The 26,710-nt window shown below is 43.0% G+C and overlaps 1 protein-coding gene across 1 annotated transcript; it reads right to left on the bottom strand.

Annotated features, from left to right (window-relative positions):
* Window positions 1-5,088: 5,088 nt before the first annotated feature.
* RGCC (regulator of cell cycle) lies at window positions 5,089-18,982 on the bottom strand. Its single transcript, XM_064440805.1, has 5 exons — window positions 18,878-18,982; window positions 18,467-18,643; window positions 8,929-9,036; window positions 7,354-7,416; window positions 5,089-5,690 (listed from the first exon to the last, which is right to left on the bottom strand). Exons 1-5 carry the CDS (start codon window positions 18,912-18,914, stop codon window positions 5,683-5,685), a joined length of 393 nt encoding a protein of 130 aa, XP_064296875.1. The 5' UTR covers window positions 18,915-18,982; the 3' UTR covers window positions 5,089-5,682.
* Window positions 18,983-26,710: the final 7,728 nt, after the last annotated feature.

Below are 26,710 nucleotides of genomic sequence, written 5' to 3'. Positions count from 1 at the left end.
AGCTGTTCTGTTTGGCCTCTAAGAAAAACATGCATTTTTGTTTCACATCATAAACTCTATACATAAACAAACATCAAGCTACTGCTTATAAATCAGTTTTCCAAGAGCATAAAGCTATTAAACTATACACAGCCTTAAGAACCAGTCTATGAAGACAGATTGCCAAGATCAGAGCTTAACACAGTGCAAAAGCCCAGTGCAGTCACAGCTTGACAGTGCGAAATATCTGTGGGTATAAGCTCTTAGTGCACCCCTGCTGCCAAGACCCACGGGGGAACAGCAACAAGCCCCATCCACCGTCACGAATCGCTCTACTTCTCAGAGGGACAGAGAAAAAGCAGGGGACAACATGATCACCCACTCCAGTCTAACCTAGATATTAAGCTAAAGGTCTCCTGAGATGTTTTAAATAGTGTCCAGAAACTCCTAGTTGCGTTGCCTGAGAAAGCTGACCTCCCTCACAATTCATAAGACTTTCTGGAGCACGGACGGAGCCATCACCCCCGCTACGTACTGACACAGAGTTAAATCCCAGCCTGCCTGCAAACTTTGCCATGGACTTCAGTGGCGTCCATTTGGTCCTCAGCCATTAAGCCACTCATTATGGATAATTAACCTAGAAATTATCTGCAGTTGAGATACCCACTGGCATTGTCCTAGAATACTTTTTTTAAAAAAAAAAAAACAACCCCAAAGCATCCAGACAACCTGCTACACCAGTATGGCTGGCCTGACTTTGAGCACGAGGTGGAGAGGCAACATGCGTTGGCTGGGCTGCTGACGCAGAGCGCTGGTGGGGAGCGGCACAGGAGGAGAGCACCCTCTCAGGGTGCCTAAAGCCAAAAAGCAAAGGCCTGGAGGTTGGTGCTGTGACACCCAAGCACCAACGTGGGGCTCCCCTTTGTAACCCTGCCCGGCACAGCGCAGCGGGGGCAGATGCCCCAAGTCTGAAGCAAGCTGCCGTGCTTGCATAACGTGATGCAAAATCCCAAAAGCAGGTCACCCCTGGCCAGCTGGGTAGTTTTGCCTCTGCTCTTCCAGCCCCACAAGCTGTTACACCCTAAGGTCAGTCATAAGCAGGTTTCTTTTGACACACCCACACACGTTGTTCTTTAGGCAGTCGATTAAGAAGCCCACATGAAAAGCCTGCTCATCCACAGACTTTTGCAATAGTCGCTGTAGCAAAGGAACATCATCGGGGGGATAATTCAGCCTCCCTCTCCTTGTAATGGCTATTAACATCCTAACTTCGGCGTTTTATCCAAGTGCCTAAGTCAGGTGGGATCAGTCCCGACCTGATTTGATACGCTAGCAAGGCTGTTTGTTTTTTTTTTTTATAATGGTGAAGACTGCATCCATACCAAAATACCATTATTTGGTTTTTGAGACAAGGGCAACGTTCTTAATTATAAATACTGACCGGAAATACATTATAAACAGAACCAAGGATGGTAGTATTACAGCCGTACGCTATGGAGAAGGCAGCATACACTTCCAGCTTGAAGCCCATGTAAGCAACCCCAAGCCCCAGAGAAGCCAGTGAGCTCTGCATGCCTTGGGAGAACAGAGGCGCAGGACTGTAGTCTGTAGTTTTTAAGAGCTGAACTGACGAGTGTTTTCGTTTCCAAAACATAAGACGTGAAAAAGAAAAAGCATCCAAAGCATGAAGGTCCCTATGTATTCAATAGCCTGTTTTAATCTCACAAGCAAATCTACAGCATTTAACGTATAGCTTCGAATCTGTAAGAAAGAAAAGGACCTTGAAAAGATCTGGTTTACAACTCTAAGCCGATGAGATATAGCAGCCAAGATCATCTTACATTATTGTGAAGTTATTTAGACAGCTAGAGCTGTTAGCCAGGCTGCAATGAAGTCAGTAATGTAGAAAGTAACAGAGAAAACAGGAGTTTTGCCTGTTGAGAATATGAAGTTCGCACTGTTAGCATGCAGAGCTGGATTTAGTTCAAGAGCTGCTGCCGTCATATTGGCTTTATGATACTTGCTTTGCTTCCAAACATCACAACGTTGGAAGTTTCTCTCCAGAAGTCTAGCAGATGTCATGTCTAGCACACTTAGGCACCTTCAGATAAATGAAATCTCACGTAAGATGGGCTCTGGGGTGGTGCAAATACCTCTTGGATGGTCAACTGGGTCCATCTGAGGTGAACACCATCCAGGATGAACTCCAGCTGAGTTCCTCCACAGAGACCCACGCTGGGTGGACCTTTCCCACTGATGAATTCTTTTCACTTCACACAGGGTGTGAAGCAGCTGGACAATGATCTAAAAGCAACAATTAATGAGATGAACTAAAAAAAAAAATAATTTTAAAAAATATCTGTGTTTACAGACACAAATGTTTCCCAGCAGGCAGAAGCGCTCAGTATGGGTTTTCTCTTTCCAAGCATCCACGACTGAAACCAAGGCTTAAATGGATCTGTGAAGCTGAAAACATGGTTTCTTGTCCCCTCTATGACCCTTCGCATTAGGCAACCCTACCAAAAATCAGTTCCATGCCCAGCATGTACCGCAAAGCAAATACTGGTAACGAAAGAGGGGGGAAACAAGCTGTAAGAGCCAGCAGGGGTTGAGCCCTTCCCTATAAGCAAACTCCATCATTACCAACGCAACTGTTTTCCTCCCTCCCCAAAACTCACCCGACTGTCAGTGCATCAATAGTGGCTACAGACACACCCGCAGCCAGGAAAACAAAACAAACCAAAAAAAGACACAAAAACCAACAAAAGACCCCCCTCCTTTGGCTCTTCTCTCTCTTTTATTATGGGCTCAGAGAAATGAGTATGTTACCAAGCTTAATGAGTTACCCTGTATCAGCCGAGCCTGGGTGACGGCACCCAGGACACACACAGTCAATAGCAAACACAAGATAAGACTCATTAGCTCAAGCCTCAGTGATGGAGGTTTAAACTAATCCATTTAACCTTGAATTTACAATAGGTGAAGGGCGTACGTGCAAATAATTGTTGTACCTCACCTTACATGCGTTAAGCTGTAGCAATACATCTGCTTAGTCTAAGCTCCTTGTTTCCATTTCTGGAGGCGTGGTGTAGGCACAACGGGGATCTCTTCTAAATCCAAATTCAGTGTTGCAGCACAAGAGGAAAGCCAAAACAAGGATTAAAAAGTCAGGCTGGTCCATAAGGACAGCGCAGCCTTCAGCAATGCTCACTGGGGATAGAGAATTGCAGGAACTTTTCTCAGCAATGCATTTTTCAGTGCTGTATGTAATTAGACGATGAACTTAAGTCAAAAGCATACCCCAGTGAAATGACATCTACATTAGTGACTTCCTTCTGACACAGCAAGACGTTAAAAATTGAGCACAACAAACTGGAGGGAGTTCAGAGCAACCACTCTGCAGAAGACACTCCCAGATTTTGCAGCCGATGATCTCCAGAACTACTGTATAAGCGAGCAGTCTCCACCTGTTCATCCATAAGTAAGATTAAAGAACCCAAACAGAGGGTGAGTTAATCTGCAACTCCATCCCCAACTGACATTACACAAGAGTAACACGCCTTGCTTTAAACCTTTTGCCTATACTGGAAAAATCTTCAAAATCGGGTGTCTGTAAGGACAAAGTACTGCCATTCCAAAGTACTGTACTAATTTGGTGATATCACTCAATAAAGGGAGACATCCAACCTCAAACACTGACAGGAGGCCCAGAGCATTTGATGGGAACAAGCCACAACGGAACATGCAGAAAGTGGAAAACTCATGCCCACCGCCTCAAAGACCATGATCTGAGGAACGAACAGCTGACCACCTCCCCATACCCCGCGACTGCTTGAGGTGGCCTCCTCTGAAACTTGTAGCCTATTTAACATATTTAGTCAGGGTATTCTGCCTTCGGGACAGTAACATCCGCTACTCACCACCACTCCGTCGTTCACTCTACCAAAGAGAGTTACAATGCAGAAAGGCAGCCACAACTGCTGCTGCTCAAGCAGCTTTAAAAACATGCCAATAATGTTTCTTAAAAGAAAAGCATGAGCTTGTCTCTGGTCTCCTGGTTTCCCTGCCCTCAGCTTCTACTGAAAGGCATAGTGGTTCTCCTTTCCCATGTAACACCAAGTCCTACACCAGCCAAGGGAATCCAAGGGACAATTTGCCACCTGATTCTATGGTAGGAAATACTGAAAGGAGTTTTTCCTCTACAGAAAAATACTCCACCATCTTAGATTGCCCTTCCGCCTGAAAGGAGGAAAAAAAAAAAACACACAACCACCTCAAGGTTGCTTCAGACTGACTAAAATGCACCCAGTTCAGAATTTCATTTTCTTACCAATTAATAAAACTGGAAAAAATTATATGGTGTTTAACAAGATCCAAATGTTTTGGTCAATTTTTAGAAAATCCAGTGCAGGGAGATGGATTTGCATCATCCTCATGGTGTTCCCATTAGTAAATACACAACATACTGTTCCCTAGCTGCAGAAGACAGGTCCGAATCCGTCCTTGAAGGTCCCTAAGCAACTGGCTGGTAGCTGTGCCACAGGCACACTGACATATGATAACAGACCAAGGGTGCACAATACCTGAGCCACTACACAACTGTTATCAGCCTGCTTTGGTCAAAATGAGACCTAGAGTTCAAACAAGCCCAACTCACTTGGTCTGAGCCGATTAGAGCGCGATAGCAGGAGTAGCTCAGAGAGCAGGGCCAAGCACAATGCCTGCAGCAGCTGGAAGAGAGCTCACATAATGACATCTCCAGTGCCTAATGCACATGGAAAGAATCAGGTTCCTTGTAAAAACACAGGTTTACCTTCCACTCTTTCAGCATAACACTGATGACCAGGAAGTCTTTATAGAGCAGCAGACTGCTTTGGACCCAAGGGTCCAGTATCAGAAACATCCAGACACTTAAGTATTTTCTTGGGGTTACAGGATTCTCCATCTGTTTAAACCTGTGGTGCTAAATATCTTACTTCCCAGTTAGTACTTCATGTAGAATGGTACGTAATTTTACAGCTAGCTTTTACACAGGGTTTGAAATAGGTGTTATTGTTCCAATCTGTACTAAGTCGGTGTTATTTCACATGTATTAAAGCAAATCTGAAGTAACAGTTTGACCAATTTTATTACTTTCCTGATTGTATTAGTTTTACATAGTACAAAATTCTCTTATGTAAGCAATTTGAAAAGAAAAATATGAAGTTCCACATGAAGCATCACACGTTTTGCCTAACAGGAAATACACCCTTATCAGATATTTTAAAGCTCGATGTTTTCAATAAGAGCTTGATCTGTACTTATGTTTCAGATTTCACAAGTCCATATGAAGCTTTCAGACATCTGGATTCCAGTTCAGGCTTTATTTGCATACAAAAATATACTATAATGGAAAAAAGCATTAAAAGTTCTCAACTATATAAAATTACAAATATATTTTCATAAAAGCAACTTTAAATTAAAATTAAAGCTATATTTTAAAGCAAAATACAGCTGTAACACTTAAGTTATCTTACACCATCTGCTGCAAAGTAACGAAACTGATGTTGCCAGTTAAATACTTGTAGGAGTTTACAAAGGTTATGTTCGGAAGGTGAATATCTGGGGTAGCAAAGTTATCAGACAAGGGCAGCAGGTCTCAGTGATTGATGTCGCTTATCCTTCAGAGGACGTTCAAAGGCAAGCACAATGCAAAGATTGATTTCACATACCTGAAAATACAAAACAAAATCATTAAGTTCTACATTAAATAAGACTGCATGTTGTTGATATACATACCTATGCCCAGCTTGCTAGACTGCTTGACAGGCCAAAAATTATGCCTTTTTTTATTAACACGAGAGCCAAAAGGTTAGCGTCTAAAAATTTAAGGCTATTACTGTTCCAAATAGTACATTAGGCTTGAAAAGCAATCTGTACAAAGTTTTGTGTAACTTCAGCATATAAATACAACTCCTCCTTAAAAATGTGATGAAAAATATCAGATGGAAGTTGGACTTTTTCCCTCAGAATTTCCATGTATGATACAGATAGTATTTCACTGTAAGATGAGTGACACTGTATAAATGAGAGACTGCTGAAATAACTAGAGATTTGCTTAGTTGAGAGGGGGAAGAAAAAAAAACCACCACCAAACCACTACAGCAGGTGGCAAACCCTGGCTTCACCTTAGATGGGCCTTGCGAGGGTACAATGAAACCAATATACTATAGGCAGCCCCTTAAGAGTTAGCTGTAACACAGCTGTGCAAGATGCAGCAATGTGAATACTTGGTGGTTTGGGGGTTTCATTGTTCTACACAAACCTTCAAACTCAGAGGTTTTTCAGAAGAGCAATCAGCCAGTGAGGTTTCAATGGTAAAGATGGAGTTACCTCAAGCACGCGTCCATGACAGAAGTCAGGAAACTAGAAATGTATTTTAAGTAAGCGAAGTGAAACCAGGATTAAGATACAAGTAAGACAACAGGGAAGTAGGAAGCTCATAAGGGCAGCTGTCTTAAGTCCAAAGCAGATGGCCAAGGCTTCAAGAATTACAGGGAAGGGAAAATACCTAATGAATACAGAAATCCTCAGTTCATTGCTTTCTGGCAGGGTGGTCGTTCATGCTATTTAGGGTCTAGTCCTACAACTTGTTGTTTTGGGCTCTACAGTCTGGTTACATACACAAAAAACTCCAAAACAGTATCATGTCTGTAACAGCACAGGAAAAAGCAGAAAGAATAGGGAGAGTACATGGTTGGGAACAGGTTTTGTTGTTTTTCTCTAAAAATCATAATGAATAACCTGAAACTGGAAAATACAATTCTAGGTTGTCTAGATAGTGACAGAAAAAGTTATGTAAATTCCATTCCTGGTAAAGACAAGAACAAACAGGATGCTGACATTTAATCTAAGTCAATAGGTACAGATATCTGCTCCTCAATTCTTTCATAAAGCAGAGTCTAAAATAAAAAGGTTTCCCTCAGCTACAGTTACTCCTCCAGTTACTTAGCTTTCTAATGAAGAAACAACCCCCAACTTTTTAGCTGAGTTTTGAGTATTTAAGAAAGTGACGTTTACTTGATCTATACACTGTCAAGGAGGGGTGAATTGCAGCTGCCTCAGAGGCAGGGAGAGAGGCTCATCAAAGCACAGCCTTTATCACAGAAGCTAAACTGAATGCCTTGAAAATTCCGGCAAAGACCAGAATTTAGTGTCTACTTTACCTTCTTATCTACATAGCAATCCATAGGACTAGCAAACTAAAATGATGCCAGGTTATAGACAACTATTGCTACCCTTCCCTCACCCCATACATTGGCTTTCATTGCTCTTTGACAGTACCAAGAGAGATGCAGCCTGCTTTAAAGAATAAAAAGAAAAAAATCTACTTACTTGCTAGTGTCCTGTCAAGATCCGCAATGAAGTCTTCCAGTTCTTTTGTGTCTCCAAGCTTTGCTGCAAAATAAGAGACAGGCAATATTGCTTAGGCATGACATACTTCTCTGGCCAAAAGAAAAACTGGAACCACACAATCCCCCAAATCATTTTCAGTAGTACCAAACATGCTGTGGATTGTTTTCAGGGACGTTTGACAGGGTTGCTGCAATGTTCAAATGCATTCTTAGGAAACAGGGGAATCAATTAAAATTCTAGTTTTTACAGTTTTCCATTTGACAGAACGAAAGCAATCCTCTGTGTAGTTTTTTTAAAAAGCAGAGGCTGAAGTGGAAGAGAAAAAAACCCCAACCTATATGTCACCTAATCCATGTCCTTCCTACTGTGGGAGTCTTCCTTATTGCGTGTATTCAGATATTGCATTCATGGCCCCAGTCAAACCCCACCCAGTTAGCTCCCAGTCCTACCCAAATCTCAGCCTCTTAAATCATGTCGGTATCACTGGTTTTCTGTGATGTCAGATCCTTTGATCTCAGTCCATACAGTATAAATTTGGATCCAAATATCCACCTAAATTTCCACTCCTGAGATCACCACTGGTTCCATTCAATCTAGTTTTACTGCAAGTGGCTTCCGTCTCTCATTTCTGTGCTCTGTTCCAAGCCAGTTCCAACTCTGTTTTTATCTTTTTGTCTTCTTATCAGGAAGAGCATCTTGACCTTTAGGGTAAATTCCTTTCCAAGTATTTCCTGCCAGTTTAACTGAACTCTTTTGCTACTTTTTATTAACTATTACTCCTTATTCCTCCCTAGTATCATGCTAATTAGAAAGAAAGCATTTGACACTTTTTTTTGTGTGTGTGACTGGTCACTGTGGAAAAGACATGAAAGCATGGAAAGCTCTTGAGCATGCATCTGAGAAGACCAGTTGTAACGACTGCCACTGTATAGTACCATTCTTTTATTGATATGTCTGCTCCAGAGTTAATCTAAGTTAACCTGAATGAAACAAGTCTCTGAGGAGTTAGATCAGCTGCAATACAGGGAGCCACTTTGAAACAGCATAGCTACAGAGGAGTAATTAGTATGTATTAGTAAATATATAGGTTGCATCAGCAGTGCAAGGTCAATGTGGATCTGAGTAACTGTGTTAGCGTCGAAGGAGTCACCTACTGCACCCCTGCACTCAGGCTAAGTATTTCTGTATGCAGATGGGACACTTAAGCTACTTAGGTGCTTCAGTAAGAAGTAACACAAGTTAATTCTGTGAGTAGTGAAGTATTCTGTAAGGAGTGTAATTCCCGATCAGCCAAAGAACCCTAATACGGTGTGGTGTTTCAAAATCAGAAGAGTTCTTGGGTCACCTGTGAAAAAGTGTGGATGCAGTGTGCTATTGCTGTTTGCGATCAACACAGTAATACCTGCATCTGTAGCGTGCTTAACAGTAATCCTTAGTTTTGTTGTCATTTTAAAGAAAAAAGAGCTAACGCATGCATGTGAATCCTGGCTCACAAAAAGAAGCCTGTATAGTTGAGAACCAGGAAGAAACGTCAACAGTTAAATTTAAGTTTACCTTTACACGGAGTTACTGATGGAGACGGCAAGCTTGGAGTAGATGCAGTTGGAGAGTTAAGCTTTTCATCACTGAGGCTGAAACTATTTCTGTAGAGCGAATCTGCACCTGTAAAAAGTTACATTATAAAGTAAAATTAACACATTCTGCAATTTTGCAATAGAATGAAAAAAGAGAGAAATGGTACAGTTCCTACATGGGCTTCAACAACTCTGGAACTCAAATTTACAGACTTTAAAGCCAGAGAGGCAAATAAATCACCTGTTGTGTGAAGGCTGCTGTTCCCCCACCTACTGTTAAAAAGCAAGCAGTCCCAGGCCCAATCCTCATGCCCCAGTAAGAAAAGTGTCAGCTTTCCCTGCAGTCAGTATCATTTGGAAAATATTACAGGAATGGCAATTATCCCACCATGCACTCAATTAGGCCTGGTATGACCTGCCCATTTCACAATATTCTGGGAAATTCTGGTTACCTGAATTTTTCAAAAGCTATTTAAAAAGCTGAATAAACAGTCCCAGGATGAGAATAGTCCCCCAGCATGGAGAGTACGTTCAGCGTTGTCCTCATCCCTGAAGTGAACTCACCCATTTCTCCATACTCTGCTGCTTTAGGTCTTGCGTTCTAGATAAACTCTAGGGCATCTGTTAATTTTCTTTTATTCTGTAACTCTTGAGATCACAAAGCAGTAAATCTGCACACGAGATGTTTTGCAATCTCATTTTAGGTGGTCTTTCAAAGAAAGCTTTTATATGCCATGGAAAGCAATGGGAAATGTTCCAATATCATTCTGATGTTCTTGGAATTTAGACAAGGCCTTAAGTTTCAAAAGTATGAAAAAACTTTTTTTTTTTTTTTTTTTTTTTAAGAAAAGAGGCAAGATAAAGAGATTTCCACAATGCACAGTGCACCCAAAGCATTAGTCATTGCTGCACAGGAAGGAGGAATTGTCATTGTGTTAGAGAGAGTAAAGCTGCTGGTTCCTGCAGTTTTGAGCCAGTGACCTGAAAACTGTAGTTCTACAAAAAGGAACCATTGTAATATGAACATGGCAGCGGTCTCCATTTATTTGGCACATTTCCTAGGAAATAAATTTGTGTCTCATTGTATGGAGTGGTGACTACCACTGCTTGCCATTGAGGCCAGCAATTTTGCCTACCTGCAGCACACGTAGCATTTATCCTTGGAGCCCCAGCATAGGAGATGGTTGCACTGCATTAAGTCCACGCAGGTCAGAACTGTCACACTTCCTGGGACACCTGTCCCATATGCTATGCCAGGAGATTACTGCCTCAGTTAAAACTGAGGGTGTCTTGCTGAATTCGCAAAAGGGGGCAGGACCACAGCTCACCTTGCCAAGATCTGTACATCTACACCTTCACTGAACTCTGCCACAATGCTTGCAGGTATCAAACAGAGACAATCCCCCAGCTGACTACTCCTCTACCATAAGTTCCCCCCCCATCTTTGGGAAGAAGAGTGCGTCTCTATACCCCATCTCCTCTAGCCACAATTCTTACCAGCATAAAACCACGGTCCACAGGAGTATACTGGTACAGTGACAGATCAGACCAGACAGGACTTCTGCATCTACTAAGCCTGTCAGATGTTTCCTCAGCCATAGGCTGATTGTCTATTTGTTTCGTCTGTGCTAGCTAGCTTCCAAGCCTACCTCTGTTGCAATACGCACTGAAGAGGCTTTTGTGAGAACCTTCAACCCAGAGTATTTTCTTCTTCCACATGTATGTTGGTCCACCACAGTACTGTTATCTTTCACAGTTCGCTCTGCAATCAGCTCGGAGCCTGTTCCAGCAAAAGCACACGCTACCTGCACCACTGTGCAAATGTGAGCGATGATGTGAAGGGCATCTGCTTGCCCAAATCAGTCTCCAGCTGGTATTTCTTGCTTAGAAAGAGGGGTATGCTTTTTCATCCTACCTTTTTATTGCAATGTCTTTATTTTCACTCTTAAGTGCCTATTCTCCTCTCCAAACCTGAGCAGATCAAAACCAATCTACCTGAAACTTCAGATATAAGAAAGATTTGAGTAATATAATGCAGAATTGAAATAATATTAGATAGAAAAATGGAAAAATAAGCTATTTAAAAAGTAGCTTCTAAAAATGTAACAACCTAAGGGGGGGAGGGGGGAATCTGACATGTTCTGCAAGGATGTGTCACCAGTGTTGTACTATACAATATGAACCCTGTACGTTAAAGGACTGAAAGTAACAGTATTACAAATTTCCTCCTGAAATCAGCTTACAGAGCAACTTTCTACTAAGACCACATTTCTTTTCAGCCAAGGTGCAAACCCTAATGACCGAGAAACTTAGAATGGAAAATGCTAGCTGTTCCGGACAAACCCCTACCATCACAAAAGAGCCAAATAACTTGTAACACCTTGCACAAACAGTCCTTGTACCAAAGAGCTGTACTCCTGGTTGTAGACAAAAGTACAACTCACTGAAACACTGACAGAATAGACCATGGAATTACCTGTCCAGGCAATGTATTTGAAAAGAGCAGGACAAGAACTTTCAAATTATTGCATATTTTACGGCTTTTAGAGTTAGTTGCATTAATAAAAAAAATAATCCAGAGAACAATGGTTACAAAACGGAGTGTACTTGTAATGTGGAGTCCACGCTACTAGTATCCAGACTCCAAATGTAGTGATGCTGCAAAATTTATATTACAAACCAATCCTTCTTGTACACCAAATCCAAAGCTCCAGTTGCTCTTATATACAGCTGGAATAAAAAGTTCTTTTTGTGAATGCTTGTGAGGGCAACTCAAGTTACAAAAGCTTTAATAAACCATTTAAACTGGCTGCAAACTATTCACGCAATTCTTTTTATTTATATCCATGCACACATCCGAGCTAGCAGTCACCTTTGATTCTTTTCATTGTTTTCTCTCCATATTCCTTCTACAAGCAGCTGAAAGTCCTGACTGCTCACCTCACAATGTATTGAAACCAGGAAATGTTATCTTGTACTGGCTTCCACAAACCTTACACTGGGAAATACTTACTGGGCAAAGAGAAAATACGACAGAACTGCTTTAAGTATCTGAATGTTTTTCATCCAGTTTCAAAAGGTGGAATATTTTCACAAAACAGTGTTACCTCCCCATGGGTTGTAATATTAATAGTTTCAGGGAAATATCAACATTTATCTTTCTCAAAAAGCAAAAACATGCTTTAGCTACAGCCTTTGGCATACATGTGCCACCAAGCACCAGAAATTCTGGTGATGGAAGGAGGAATGCATTGACTCCACTATCAAGGCCATTATAACTGCTGAAAATAATGCACTGTTAGAAAAAATACTTGTGATTTCCACAGCACAAGAATATCCACTTTGGCAGCATGTGGCTGTAGGGCAGAAAGCTCTGGGAAAAGGACACTTCAGTCCTTGCTCTCTACCAAGCTGCCACAGCCAAGATTTGCTCATTCACCTCCAATAAAGGCCCTTGGAAGACTTCCACTGCCACACAAATACATCATCTCCTGCAACCCAATAACCAGAGGCTGAGCCGAGGATCTCTCATCATTGCTGTCCTCCTTCACCCAGCCCCTTCTCTCCCACTGCGATGCAAGTTCATCTATCGTTCATTACTTATTTTTCACCTTGTATTTTGGTTCTACTGCCTGTGTACATACATAAACTATATCCCTTTGGCTGCTTTAAAAACAGCTTTCAAAACTGTCTCTTTAAAAAAAGGCCTTAAAATCTGAGAGTTAAGCTACTGAGTTGATTTACATGAGTCAAACTAAAGCACTAGCTACAGAATTAGTGGGTTGGAATAAATACGGGTATATTTTACCTTGGCAAAGTAATCTGTAGTTAGTATTGACCTTTGCTGTTCCAGTATATGGTTAAACCACAAAGAAAAACCACTGCAATACCATGTAAATATAGAATGTCCCCATGAAATGAGCAATTGAAAGGTTCTGGGCTGTAATTAACTGAAGGAGGAAAACCTCAAACTTTTCATTTAGAACAGACAACGGAAAAGTTCAGCTGTTTGACTTCTTTAATATTATGCTTTTTCTAGTACCATCGTTCAGGATACAATTTTAAAGAGCACTAGAGTTGGTAACATTTTGGCAGTTTTCAGTGGAGAAAGTTTTAGAGGAACAGTTTTCAGAGAGGAGCCTTAAAATTCCACCTTAGTCTCTACAAGCCATGAATTTCTTATAAAACAATAGGTCAGCATTTAACAAAGAGACTGCACAACTCATTGCTAGTCACAACATAGCCTACTTGCTCAAATAATAAATAAAAGATAAAATTAGGAATTTCTAATGCCAACAGTAGAAGTGAGAAATATTCATGATGGAAAGAGCTTGTTTCACAATACATATGTTGCAGCCCTCAAGGATAGTGTTTATTTTTATCACTGTCACAGTTACACTTGGATGCATTGTTTATTTTTTGTGGTTTTTTACGTAGCTAAGGAACATCTGTTCCAACACTGATACAAAAATCACACCTTTCACTATCTACATGTCTAGGCTTCCTGATTTAAAAGATACCAAATCACATAGTTACAAGAAAGCTATCTTGGAAGCCTGAAATTCAGATGTACAAGCATGCCTTCCATTATATGCAAAGCTTCGTTTTCTACTCCCCCACCACACTTACTATCTGTGAGGCAGTGTTTCCAGCTCCAACCTTCCCCTTTACTAACGCTTCCTTTCTACAGTGTAAGAGAAACAGGTATGCTGGAGAGGCAAAAACAGGAAATCTGACAAAAAAAAAAAAAAGACCATTTCTCATTAAATTGAAATACCTGGAAAAAAGCTTATACACCTGAAACTTCTGGGTTTTCTTCCTTTTGAATATATCAGTAATTTAATAAAGCATTTTTTTCTCAGACGATTGAATAAAAGGTTATTTCTCCATGAGAGCCTTGCTTCATTTTTCCTTATAAATATTGTGTTGCCTTCTTAGAGACAGGCCATTAGAAGTTTGCAAAAACAATCTACTTCCTTAAAACATTCTCCTCTTCATTGTATCAGACTGGGATTTGCTGCTGAGAACCAAGGCTCACCTACCCCACATCCTACCTCTCATAGTGACTCATAGCAGGTGCCTGTAGGAGAGTTTGAGTGGTGCAGCCATACCCTGATAGCTTCAGGATAAACTCTACCAAGTTCTAGCAAGGTACAGATCAGTATCTCTTCTAAGACAGCAGTAGCATCTTAGCCAACAGCAGTCCCAATAGCCCCATCCCTTCCATCGTGATTTTATCTGGTTATTTTTTGAGAATGTAAACTTTTTAACACCCATGATACCTTAAGGCAATATATTTTACAGTTTAACAATACACCATGAGAAGAAATAGGTCCTCTTCTTTCTTTGAAACATACTGATTTAATTTGATTTCCTCATACTGGGTGAGGTAGCAGTCACTTTCCTAATGTCACTCAGGATTTTCTGGAAGACTAGCTTGTCCCCACCCAAGTCATCTCTCCTTTGGGCTGAGAGTCCCAGCTTATTTAGTCATTTGGAAACTATTTTATTTCTTCAATCATTTCTGTTGCCTTTTCCTGTACCTTCTCTACAAAAGATTACAAATATAAGCAGGCTTTTCAGGATGAGTGCTGCAGTATTAACAGCAGCTTATGCTTTGTCTCTAGATAGCAGAGGCATTAGCACAATCACACGGAGACATCCATGGCACGTAACCACAAATGCTTACACTATACCAGGCACTGGGTGCTAACAGATGTTGTGCAACCCCTTAGTAAGCCTGCACCTGCTTGATTTTGAAATTAGGAAATTAAGAGTTCTAGATGCATTCAAGGTCTTTTGTCGTGTTCAAAACCCAGGGGGTATTTGTCAGAAAGCATTTACACACTCCTAAAAATAGCTATGAAGATACACTGCAGGCTGCATAAGTGCAAGAACTGAACCGATGCATTTATTTTGCAATGCTTTTAACAGAGGGGCTGGAAGCTGAACATATCTCAAGAAAATATATCCAGAGCTAGAAGCATGAAACACTTCTGAGAGCACAACAAGAGATAATTTTTTATCTTTTGGGGTTGTTAAAGCTTTGGCACAAGAAATGTTAAAGAGCTTCCCTTCACAGCCTCCCATACAGTCCAACTTTCTATTCATTATCCTAAGCCTGAAGTTGGAAGACTGTCCTGACATTGCAAATACTGTAGTAGCACAATGCACTGAGTGGACATAAAATTTACAGAGGCAAGCCTGCACTCTTCTTTGCGAGCTTATTCCAACACACAAGAAGCAAATGATATCTGTAAGAGTTCATCAGTATAGCTGCATCTACGCTGGTGGCTTTTGCCAGCACAGCACTCGCTTAACACAAATCCTGCTTTATCACAACCGACATACACTGTAAATAGCAAAGAGTTATAAGGTATCCCTCAACTTACAAGTTTCAGCATGGTTAATACCCTAAAGCACACAGCTGCTATACTTCAATTCGGTTGAATACATCAAGTTGAAACATAACTGGTACTCACTCACAGTCCAGCAATTCAAGAATGTCTGTTGGAGTAACTCACCAGTTGCATCATGATTTCCAGCACTGACCCAGTCAGCTGTTGTGGTTAAATGCAATACTTGTGGGCCAAGTACTAAGATCATCATGAACATCTGCACACGCGAGCCTTTCTATTACTGTAAGGTCTAGAGTCCACTGTGTTATGTACAATACTTCATCATAGCCAAGACAGACCTTATCCAAAGATCATTTAGTCAAATAACAGGACAAGATGTGAGAGAGCCAAGTACTATCATGCCCATTTTCCACAGCAGTGTCTTCAAATTCTTTTTTTTATTCTTAAGAGCCTGAAATATGTAATGTAAGAATTTTCATTAGTACTTTTGGCACTAGGTCCCTCTAGAGGATATTTTAAGGCTAAAAGAAATATTTGGAGGGTTAACTATATTGATAAAAATCTCCTGTAAATACTTTTGTTAAATTAAACGGGCTCATCCTCATGGCAGAAGCCCCAGGAAAGGAAAGGCTTTCTTTACACTGCTACGTAACAGCATTGTTCAAGTACAACCACTTGATACTAGTTGATTCAGGGGCCCAGAAACAAAAGAGCCACAACAGTTTAAAATGTTACCTCCCCTTACAGTCCCACCCTAGACCCAAAAGATAACACTGCAGGAGTGGCCTAAAGATACATACACCTAACCTTCAGCCCCACCACATCAGTTAGGAGGATTAGATTAACCGACGAACAAGGAGAGATAGCACTAAAATATGATAATCTGAACTGTTCCGTGCATACATGACAAAGTGTACTAGGAATAGTCTTGGCGCTGGACAACAAGATTTTGCAAAGATGTAGAGTCTTCATGGACAAGAGGATCATTCAAACTATCTGCCAATAATATTGTTGGAATTTCTTTTGCGTTGCTACAGATTTGTGGTGTCAGAACTTGTTCTTTCAGTCCATTTTGTCCTTGATCCTGCAGTGATGTTTAACCGAAGCAGTACCATGGGAAAAGTAAGGTCATGAACTCAGCACTACATTTGTACTAAATGATAGAGACCAAAGGAAATGTGAACCTATGGGGAAAAAACCTTGAGTTTGAACAGAAAGATCCCAAGTAAGTATTCTATTCTTAAAATAGACGTAGGGACTGTAGCTGTATTGGGAGTTTGACAAGTTCCTCGTACAAGATCCTTGAGGACTTCGTGTAGAGCCAAACCCTGTCTATCCTGCTATCCTCTTACTGTCTTCAGCCTGAATCAGTGCTGATTTCTGACACCGATTTTTATTTCCCAGATCTTCCTGAAGATCTGGTCTGCCAATTTGCATGAGCATGCTGTTTCTCACCAGGCCTCCTGGCCTGTCAGAGGACACCATCTTCCTCAAAAGGCCCTTCCTGCCCATCCTAAACCAGCTATTTTAAGCACTGTTCAAAATTCAAGTTTTCTGAACCACAGCAGATATGCCAAACAACTACAGATGTCTTTATCCACACAAGAAAAATAAGTTCTTGATACTGGTTTTTTTTTCTTTTTTTTTCCTAAACAGTAGATTATATCACTAGACAGAGAACCTTCACACCTTCGATTCAAGTGTGTCATTTGTGGTAAAAGTATGTGAGAGGTTAATATATTACAACACTGAACACTGCACAAGAAATAGTAACGCTAGGGCTGTGCTGCTGCAGTTAATAATAGACTTAGATTTACAACAGCTCACACATTTCATCAGCTTGACTCAGTAAAGGCAGACCTCACCTTACACACCCTCAGCCATACAAAAGGCTAGTGTCCAGCCTAAATCAGGTGTGCATTTCCAAACCTCCCTCAGAGGGAGAGATACTTGCAAGGCACGGTTCACCCACTACATTATGAAACAACAGAGCAGCATCTGGATCTACACACCTCCACTGACTACAGGGGAAAAAAACCCAAACCTCAAAGACACTGCTAGGCAAGGTATCCAAGTTCAGGGCAGGTAAAATGTTACTTGTTAATGAAATTAAATGAATCCTACCCACAACGATGAAATAAAGGACTCTGATAACATGGAGAAGCTATGCTCTCACTGCTTAAGCACTAGGAAGATTATATTAAGATTTAGCACTAAGTCAACAGAACTGTGTGGTAAATCACTGAACAGATAAAGTTGTGAAACAGAAATTAAGGGAGCAATTTTAAGCAACTGAAAAAACAGATAAGCTTCTTACAACTGCCCTGTCCAGTTTAGGAACTGAAAAAAAACCATGGGTACAGCTTGTGTTTTACCAGAACTTACTCTGACAAAGTAGCCCGTGAGTCTACTTCTCCTGAGGAGAAGAGCAGTTTCCAGGCTCACTGTCTCGAAGAGGAAAGATGGTTTCTTTCCCTGACTAGCAAGAAAATAAGAGGAGTAAAACCTTTTCCCAAGTTTGCAAGAAAAAAATGTAGTACGAATTCTCTTGCTCAGAGCAGGTCGCGAGTCCGTACCTGCCTCCCACCCTTCTTGTGCCATGGTTCTACGTGCACCCTTCGTATACGTCTGATATAGCTGGGTGCAAGTTAACTTAAAATTATCACCTCCAAAACAGTGATACCACTAAAACCCAAGCCTGAAGGAGTTTCAATCTCTTCTGGAAAGGGGCGCTTTAGTTCAACCTCTTTCAGCTGATGATACTTCAGCGACTAAGACAGAGGGCAGGGTCCCTGTTAACCTGGGGAAGGGACATCTTTCCAAGCCGCCGGGACAGCTCCGTGTTCCGGCAGCCGGCTGGCTCCTCGCCCCTCGCCCGCTGAGTTTCTCGGCTTTATCTGCTCAGGGACAGACCTTGATGTGGCTTCGCTCCAGCGACTCCCTCCCTCCCTCCTCTGCTCTTCAACACCGAGAGAATCAAACCAGCGGGACCAGACTTTGCACCCCCGCGACTCCTAACCTGAAGAGTAAACGAAGCCGGGTTTCTCGTTTGGTGATCCCTGCCCCTCCCAAGGAGGGGGACGCGCTGGTTGAACACCCGCTTGTGATTCCCCTCCCCGGGGCCGGGACGGATGGACAGACCGACCGCGGGACACTCACTCTCGGAGTCGCTGAGGCCGCTGCCGTCGCTGACGCTGGCGCTGCTCCGCCGCTTCATGCGCTCCAGGTGCTCGCCGTAGTGGAAGCGGCGCCGGCCGGCCGGGCAGGAGAACTCCGCCAGCACCGCGTCGAACTCCCCCAGCGCCTCCGCCAGGCCCCCGCCGTCCTCCCCCAGCGCTGCCGGGCGGCGGTACGGTGAGGTGAGGTGAGGTGAGGTGAGGTGAGTGCCCGCCGGGCGCTGCCCGCCTCCGGACCCCCGCGCTGTGAGGGGAGACCCGCACTCCCTGCGTCCCGACACCCACCCCCACACCCACCTCCACACACACCCACCCACACCCCACCCCCACCCCCACCTCCACCTCCACACACACCCCGACAGAGGAAAGAGGAGAGGGTCCCGCCGCTTCCCACCTTGACCCGCCGACCGCTCGGCCTGAGGCGATTTCATGGCGGCGGCGGCGGGCGGAGGCGCCCCAACACCACCACAACCGCCGCCGCTGCCGCCCCTGCTTCCCGCCGCCAGCATAGGCGTCCCGGCCCCGCCGTCGCTGCCTCTTATAGCCCGCCCGGGCTGGGGGCGGGAGGGGGAGGCGGCACCTGCGGGCCGGCGTGGAGGCTTTGGCCGGAGGCTGGGGGTCCGGACAGTTCACCGCTACCACAAGTGGGAATTAACCCTCCTCATCCTCTGATCGCCGCTCCCCACAGCGTGATAGTGGCTTATTCTAGCTGATTTCGGTTCGCTAATCCCAATTATTTGTGGTACAGGTGGGGATGCCTGCGCTGGCTTTGTGCCCGGCTGCTCGTGAAGGGTACAAGGGGCATCAGAGCCAGCTGCAAGGAGGGAATCACAAAACCACACACGACTGGATCGTCCTTACCCAGCCCCACGGCCGCTAGTCGCCGTGGGTAGCGAGCGGGACGAAGAGGCCGCAGCGGCGCTTGGTGCGCGCTCGCAGTGAGCTTGTGGCTTCTCATGGGCCGCTTCAGCCGCTGCCGGGATCCCCATCGCCGCCCCCGCGTTGTGCTGGCATCTGTCTGTGGTTATTGCTCAGCCCGATCGGTTAGCGAGCTGTGAGCACGGCCACGGGGGCAGCTGGGCCGTTGGTCACAGAGGGTGACCTGAGGAGAGGAGCAGGTGGCGGGGGTGACACGGGATGCTGCTGAGGCACAGGGAGCCGCGGCCCCAGCTGCGCCGGCCAGGGCGTTCTCTGGTGGAGAGCTTTCCTTATTCTTAGGAGAAAGATATTAGCACTTGTCCTGAAGTCGGGTTAATCTGATGTTTATACATGCCATAGCTACCGAATATTGCTCTTGTGCTGTCTCTTGCTTGTTTTAAATAAAAGCTGTCTGAGCAGCTAAAGTACCGGTTCTATTAAATACCCACTGGGGAGGACTGTCACATTTAGTTATGGCCAGTAATACTGCAAACAGACATCAGGTGCTATTCCATGTGTATGTGTCAGGAGCTATGATTATGTTTGTGTGTTGATGAGAATACCTAGAATTAAAATAGAAGAGTCAAGGACAGGGAGAGGGAAGAAAAAAATCGCTCCGAAACTTCTTGATGTTTTCAGACATGTTGTCGTTGCTCCTGCAAGATATAAAATGAGAAAAACAATATTCTAGACAATAAACCATCTGTATCTAGCAGATTTGTTCACCTCTCCTCACCGGCTGATATGGAGGCATTTATTTATTTTTGCAGTGGATCAAAAGGAGTTCTCATGGTGAAGTTCAATCATTATTTATTCTGCGGCTTCCTCCTTTCTTGTGGTCTTCCTCTGTTTTTCTTTCTGCTAATAGAAGTGGCTACAAACAATCCTTTTTGAAGACAGTAGTGACATAGATGGAAAGCGAGGTTAAAAGGTAGGGAACAAGAAGATACGAGGGCATGACGTCAAGAGCACGACCAGGATGAACAATAATAGACACAAGGCAGAAGGGAGAACCCTCAAGTATGTGACTAGGCAGAACTCACAGCCTAAAAAGACAAGGACCTGGCCCCACAGCTGACGTCAATTCTCTTTTGCCCAAGCACCTACACATATGACCAGCCCTGCTGCCCTCACACATCCCCATCAAGCACCGGTTATTTAGTCCCACGCTTGTTTGTGCAGCAAGACATGACTTACAGGCAAAAGATGTTTTAGGTCAGGCTTAAATCTACCTGCTTTGTGAGGAATACAGGCAAAATAACCAAAAGGCTAGAAGTCCTCCTGTGGCCTCCCTATTACTTCTCCTGAAGATGGCCAAGCAATCTCACAGCTGCCTGGGATGGGGTCATGCTGTTGCTAAGAAAGAGCACGCATATAGCGGATGAAGCTGTACAATAAGGCTTGAGCTGTTCAGGAGCCTTGCTGCCACAAAATGGGGCATGACCCTTCCTACTTCTTCCTTCTCACACTCCTGGCATAGACCTCCTCCACATCTTTTGTAGTGGGTTTGTCACATCTTCTGCTGAGCCAGTTCAACACATCAGAACAGCAGAAAACTAATCCAGCAAGACAGCAAGTAGTCTTCTGTTGGACTGATTTGGATGGACTCAGCTCAGCTAGGTGAGCTCCATAGCTGATAAAAGGAGAGAGTGGATGGGGACGTGGGTAGGGGAGGAGAACTGCCTCCCTGTAGTGATACAAGAGTTTATCCCTGGCCTTCCCTTTAAATTATTATTTTACACTCAAATTTACCATTTTCAGAATAATTTCTAGGCATGCTGAAGAAATTATTCCATAAACTTCCCTTCTTTATAGCCATGTGTTTGGGAATCTTCTTTCCTTGAGAAAATCTGGTGTTAAAAATCCTTGGTCCTGTTTACTGCTCCATAGACAAGTCTCTTAACATTTCTTCCAGTAAATACTCATGTTTTCTACTGCAGCTCCTTCTTTCTCCTAAGCAGCCTGTGATTCCACTGAATGCAGCTGAGAGTCAGCTGGTGAATTTCAATCTTCTGCGTAAACCATTGGCTTAAACATGAGGGAATAAAGATTGATTTTTATGCCTGTGCGTTCTATGTAATAGACCATATAGCCATGCATCTCTATAAATATTCTCGAAGGACCCCAGCATGCTCCCACTAAATTAGATGCATTTTTGCCGTTGATGCCAACAGGATCAGCCCACATCTGGCAAACGGCAGAGGTCACTTTTAAGTGCAGTGCCCTGAAACGCTCAGAAAGATGCGTCAGGCTGCTCTTGTTTATCGGTGGAAACATCCAACGCGACTTGTAATGTAAACCTCAGCTACTGAATCCCTCCCTTCTTCTAGGCAGTCGTCCAAGGTGTATTTAAAGTGAATTTCTTCTTGACCATTCGACACAGCGTCTCCAGATCCTCCTCAGCTGGTGATGCAGTGTTTACAGTGGTTTCCTGCTGCATTTTTAACCTCACAAACTTGTGATCCACATAGCTATTTAAACCAACAAATCCTGCTGGTAAATATGCTTCAGGGAAAGGCTTTTAAAACACTAGCAGGTAGTCTGACAGAGCCAAGTTGCAAGGCTGACAAGGTACTAGTTTTCTAAGTGAAACATGGAGTAATTTGGGATGCAGACGCTTGTGTTGCTACACCAAAGAGAATCCTAGTCCTGCTTTACACAAGCATTGGTGCTGCAAGTTGACTAATCTAGTGGTTTTCAAACCATGCCCTGAAGATGGCTACAGATCCATGAACAACTTCTGAGACATTCATGTAAGACAGGAAAAAAAAAGAAAAGGCAAATTTACTGGAAGTAGGTTAAAATTCACAGTACATATGCAGCGCCATATGCACATATGCAGAAACAGGAGCTGCAGAAGGGGGGAATTTGCAAGTCAGAAATGGCTGAAAAGTTCTGGTCTTAGCAATCATTTAACCACTTCAAAGATCAAAAGTACCCCAAAATATCAATCCTGTTGAATAAGCACCATGTTCCCACAGTTAAAAGCAGACGTTTTGTGAAATCTCATCCTGTCTTCTCACTGGTATTGGTGCTAGACAAAAGTTAAGAGTGACAGATCCCTGCCCATGGAAGCAGCCTGGAGTTTTGAACATACAATTTCCAGCTGTCTTCTAATATTTTTCAGTCTGTGAAAATAGTAATTCCTTACAAAAGTAAGAGTAGCAAGTGGCTAAAGTAGATGTTTCATTTAAAACCTGGGAATGACAAATATAAGCCCATCATTGCCAAACTTCTAGCTAAAGGAAAGCAAGGGAACCCAACGTTTAGACAGCTGTGGAGAAGAAAAATGAAAACTGCCAGAGGATGAAAAAGCACAGGTGCCAGCCAGGCTGACATGCGGGGAAACCCAACTCCCTGAGCCACAGAGCAGGAATAGACCAAACATCATCGGTATAACTTGTCTCCCTGTTCAGTGCATTGCAACCCTGCCCTCGGGATGCTCTTTTGAAGGGTGAGGCAGCGGTTGACACTCCGGTCTATTTTATCCTTCACGCTGCAAGTGGAATTGCCTGTTTGAGTGAATTGCTAAACTTGTTCTGTAATGAGGACAGCTGCCTAATTAGAACTTGGCTGAGATGAGCCATGCATTTTACATCGGCTACCTAACTACCAGCGGAGGCGTTAACAACCTGCGTTTGCTGCCAGCCGGGCTAAATACAAGCCTGTGACCTGTCGCTCAATCCACGGCACCAGTGGGAAGAGTGAGTGACTTACAGCAAGAAAATTAATCTTGAAAAACTGCCAAAAAAAATATACACCTTTTGTCAGAGGTCTTCCCAGGACTTTCCTTCCTCTTCTCCCAAATATTTTTGGAGACCTTAAACCTGAACCTGAACTTACCACACACCAACACAATGCCTTTTGTTTTTCTCTCTCCCTCTGACTGACACAGTGGATGCAAACTCACGGACCAGCTTGCTGCCACCCGTGGCTGTGACCTTGTGAGCAAAGCATGCATCTTCCTGCTGAATTCTGCCAAAACCTAAACTCACTTTCTCCAACCCATTACCCTTCTAAATTTTCTGCTTGTCAAATTAACCTCCCAAACGTGAACGCAACATAGCCTGTGTAGATTTCTCTTCCTCTGTCTTTCAGTAACACGAGGCAGAAGCTCTTGGAGTTTTGAACGGATATATTTAAATAAGTTATTTACTCTGAAACATGTTTATGGCAGTTGTAATCACAGTTGTTGCAGCTGGATTAAAAGACATTAAAACTGATAGGTGTAAGTGTAACCTATATTGACATTGCTGGAAGGGACAGTTTAGTGTGAGCTTCCGTCCACAGCAAAGAAGTATGCAAAACCACTCAAGAATTTGAAAGTTCTGGGTCAAGGGACTTTGGCTGATCATTGCATGGGAAAGGGAGAGGAGTTCAGGTAAGGAGAGGGATGGTAGTGAGTAAATAAGTGATAAGGAACTTCCAAAACAACTCGATCAGATTCTGTTTGGTGCCTTTCTGAGAGAAGATGAAAGGAATAGTGTCACTTAATAAAAGGTATGTTCATATTATCAATCTGACTTGGGGCAATAGTAATTTTGATACAGATCTGCTATGTCCCCAGCTGCCTTCTGGTGGTTTCAGTTTCTAAGCATTTTCCTTGTGCACGAGCTGACTTCTCTTTCAGAGGAAACTTAACTGGAAGACCAGCCCAAATGTACTCCAACTCTACAGGAGACATATAGGTCCCAACCAAAGGCTTGGACTTGGAAACAGGAAGACGGTCTTTGCTTGTTTGATTCTACTGTACTCAGGAAAGTAGTCTCTGCATGTACCTCTTCCATTTCTTCTTCTCATTGGTTTAACTTAAGCTAAATTTTAGCTGTTTAGGTCAAAAGATTCAACTGCTGACAACCTAATTCCTGGTCACATTTGCAGAAAAACTTCTAATATCAAGCTGCATGACAAATCCGTTCCTTCTTCTCCTCATCGGTCACCAGGATTTTCTAATGATACCTATGGGTTTTTTTGCTAGTACAAAACATTGGCAATATCCTGAAAACAGAATGTCTATGAGCAAAGCAAACTGAATAGAGGGCATTATAAAACCAAATACAAGAGATATTGGGCTGTTATATATTACAGCCATGTTTTGGGAAACCTTCAATCTTGAGTTCACTAAAAGTCACAGCAAAAGTTCACGTCCATCATAAAATCCTCAAAATCCAACTGCACAGAGCATGCACTGACCGTAAGGTATATAGGCAGTACATTACAGAATCACAGAATATTTCAAGTTGGATGGGACCCATAACTATCATCAAGTCCAACTCCCTGCTCCTTCCAGGACTATCTAAAACTAAACCATATGACTAAGAGTGTCATCCAGACGCTCCTTGAACTCTGACAAGCTTGGTGCCATGAGCACTTCCCTGGGCAGCCTGCTTCCGTGACCGACCACCCTCTCAGCGAAGAACCTTTTCCAAATGTCCAGCCTGAATTTCCCCTCATGCAGCTTCATTCTATTCCCTCGTGCCCTGTCGCTGGTCACCAGAGAGGAGATCGGCACCTCCCCCTCCGCTGCCCCCTTGAGGAAGTTGTAGACTGGGACAAGGTCACCCCTCCAAGCTGAACAAGCCAAGTGACCTCAAACGCTCCTCATAAGTCTTGCCCTCGAGACCTTTCACAATCTTGGTTGGCTTGATCATAGATATCCACAGATAATGCTATAGTGGCAGTGAGAGATATAAGCAGCTCTTTCTCAGAGTGAGATTGCTTCAGGTGTAGGAGAAACCAATGAAAGCACTGCTTGAAAGCTGCATTCAGATCCAGAAACACTAGTACAAGGAGATGGATGTTGTCTGGTAGTTTTTTTCCCTGTAGTGCAAAGGAGCAACCAGAGAAGACGCAAAGAGAAGTGGTCAAAAAGCCAAGAAGACAGCAAGAGAAGTGTAAGCAAAGGGACCGTGGCAGTAAGCCAGGAGGGGGAGAGCCTGGCCGCTGGACTGCTGTGTGGCAACTGGAAGTGAAGAAATAGCCTCCTTTTGATTCTGTTTTCAGGAAAACAAGGCTGTGCACATATCCTCTGCATGGGCAGATTGCACACGAGGCTCTGCACAAGACTGAGTGAAGGAAAGGGTTAAGGTTTTGTTGTTCTTCTATTAAGTTCTCCCCCAGCAGAAGTCATCCAAAAGACTCCAGTAGCAGTAAATATCAGTTTAAAAGGGTAATGTAAAAAAAAAAAAAGGGAAAAAGCATACATATGAATGTAATATAAAAACTTTATTTTCTGTGCCATTAGGCTGTGGGTTCCAGCTCAGAGCAAACCACTGTCTCTACCTCTACCTGATGCTGCTGCCACCACAGCGAGGTTGGTGTAAGTTAATGCGCTGGATAATGAAGGGGAGAAGCTGAGTTCTCTACCTCTCTGCCAGTTTTGCTTCAAAACCTTTCATGATTACCACTCCATCAAGAAACTTGTACCATTTCAAACGCAACTCAGAAGCCGTTGTTGTTTTCCACCTGCTTTTGCTCGGAATTGTTAGGAAATTGAGTTAAGGTGGCTGGATACTTTGCTACTTCAAAAATTGGTAATTTGTCAAGAGGAGGAATGTTGACTCAACAGGGGGTGATTGTATACAAGAAACAAACAAGAATATAAAGCTTAAAAGTCTTGTATTTCATGAAAAATATCTGACACAAACCACACTGGAAACAGATTTTAAGTCTTGTGAAGTGAAAGATACAAGTGAGCTCTTATGTATAAGAATAATAAGATATCTCTCCTAGTTCATCTCTTTCATAAGAAAAATGAAAGGCAGTGAAATTTTCAGGCAGATGTATTTTGTATCAATGCTATTTATTCCGACTAAAAATTACGCATTTTTTACTGTTTCTAAGCTATTTTGCACAGTCACGTACATGTAGCCTGTTTGGTTCAGTCATTTTGTACTTTACATCCCACATTGTTTGGGGACTGTGCTTCCAGAGCCTTAACCCTGGCCAAGAAATACAGACTCTAAATTGAAGTAATTAATAATTACAATGATAATAAAATATACTTGTAGCCAAAATACCTAGCTACAAAGATACTAAACATAACCGAAGAAAGAAAAATGTTCCTTGCCCAAGGAGAATTCTTACTAGATTTTCCTGCGAACACTGAATATACTCTGGCTTTTGTTGTGTTTTTTTTTTCCTGTGTAAAATTTTACATGGGTTTCCATTTTGTCTCCTTTATTTGCCCTTGTGTGACTAGACAAATGCTTTGGTTTTTCCACAGTCCAGAAGCACCTTTCTCTTGTATTGCACTGATCTCAAGGTAACTCAGACCTTCAGCCACAAGAAGAGGGGAAGTCAGGAGTAG

Source organism: Phalacrocorax carbo, chromosome 1, assembly GCF_963921805.1.
Source record: "Phalacrocorax carbo chromosome 1, bPhaCar2.1, whole genome shotgun sequence".
NCBI lineage: Eukaryota > Metazoa > Chordata > Aves > Suliformes > Phalacrocoracidae > Phalacrocorax > Phalacrocorax carbo.
This window is presented reverse-complemented; position numbering and strand designations above follow the sequence as displayed.

Coding starts and splice junctions, on each gene's coding strand:
- RGCC (XM_064440805.1), bottom strand. CDS start 18,914: ATGAAATCGCCTCAGGCCGAGCGGTCGGCGGGTCAAG. Junction 18,644..18,877: donor CGAGCGGTCGGCGGGTCAAG/GTGGGAAGCGGC, acceptor GCCGCCCGGCAG/CGCTGGGGGAGGACGGCGGG. Junction 9,037..18,466: donor CGGCCTCAGCGACTCCGAGA/GTGAGTGTCCCG, acceptor AACTTTTTACAG/GTGCAGATTCGCTCTACAGA.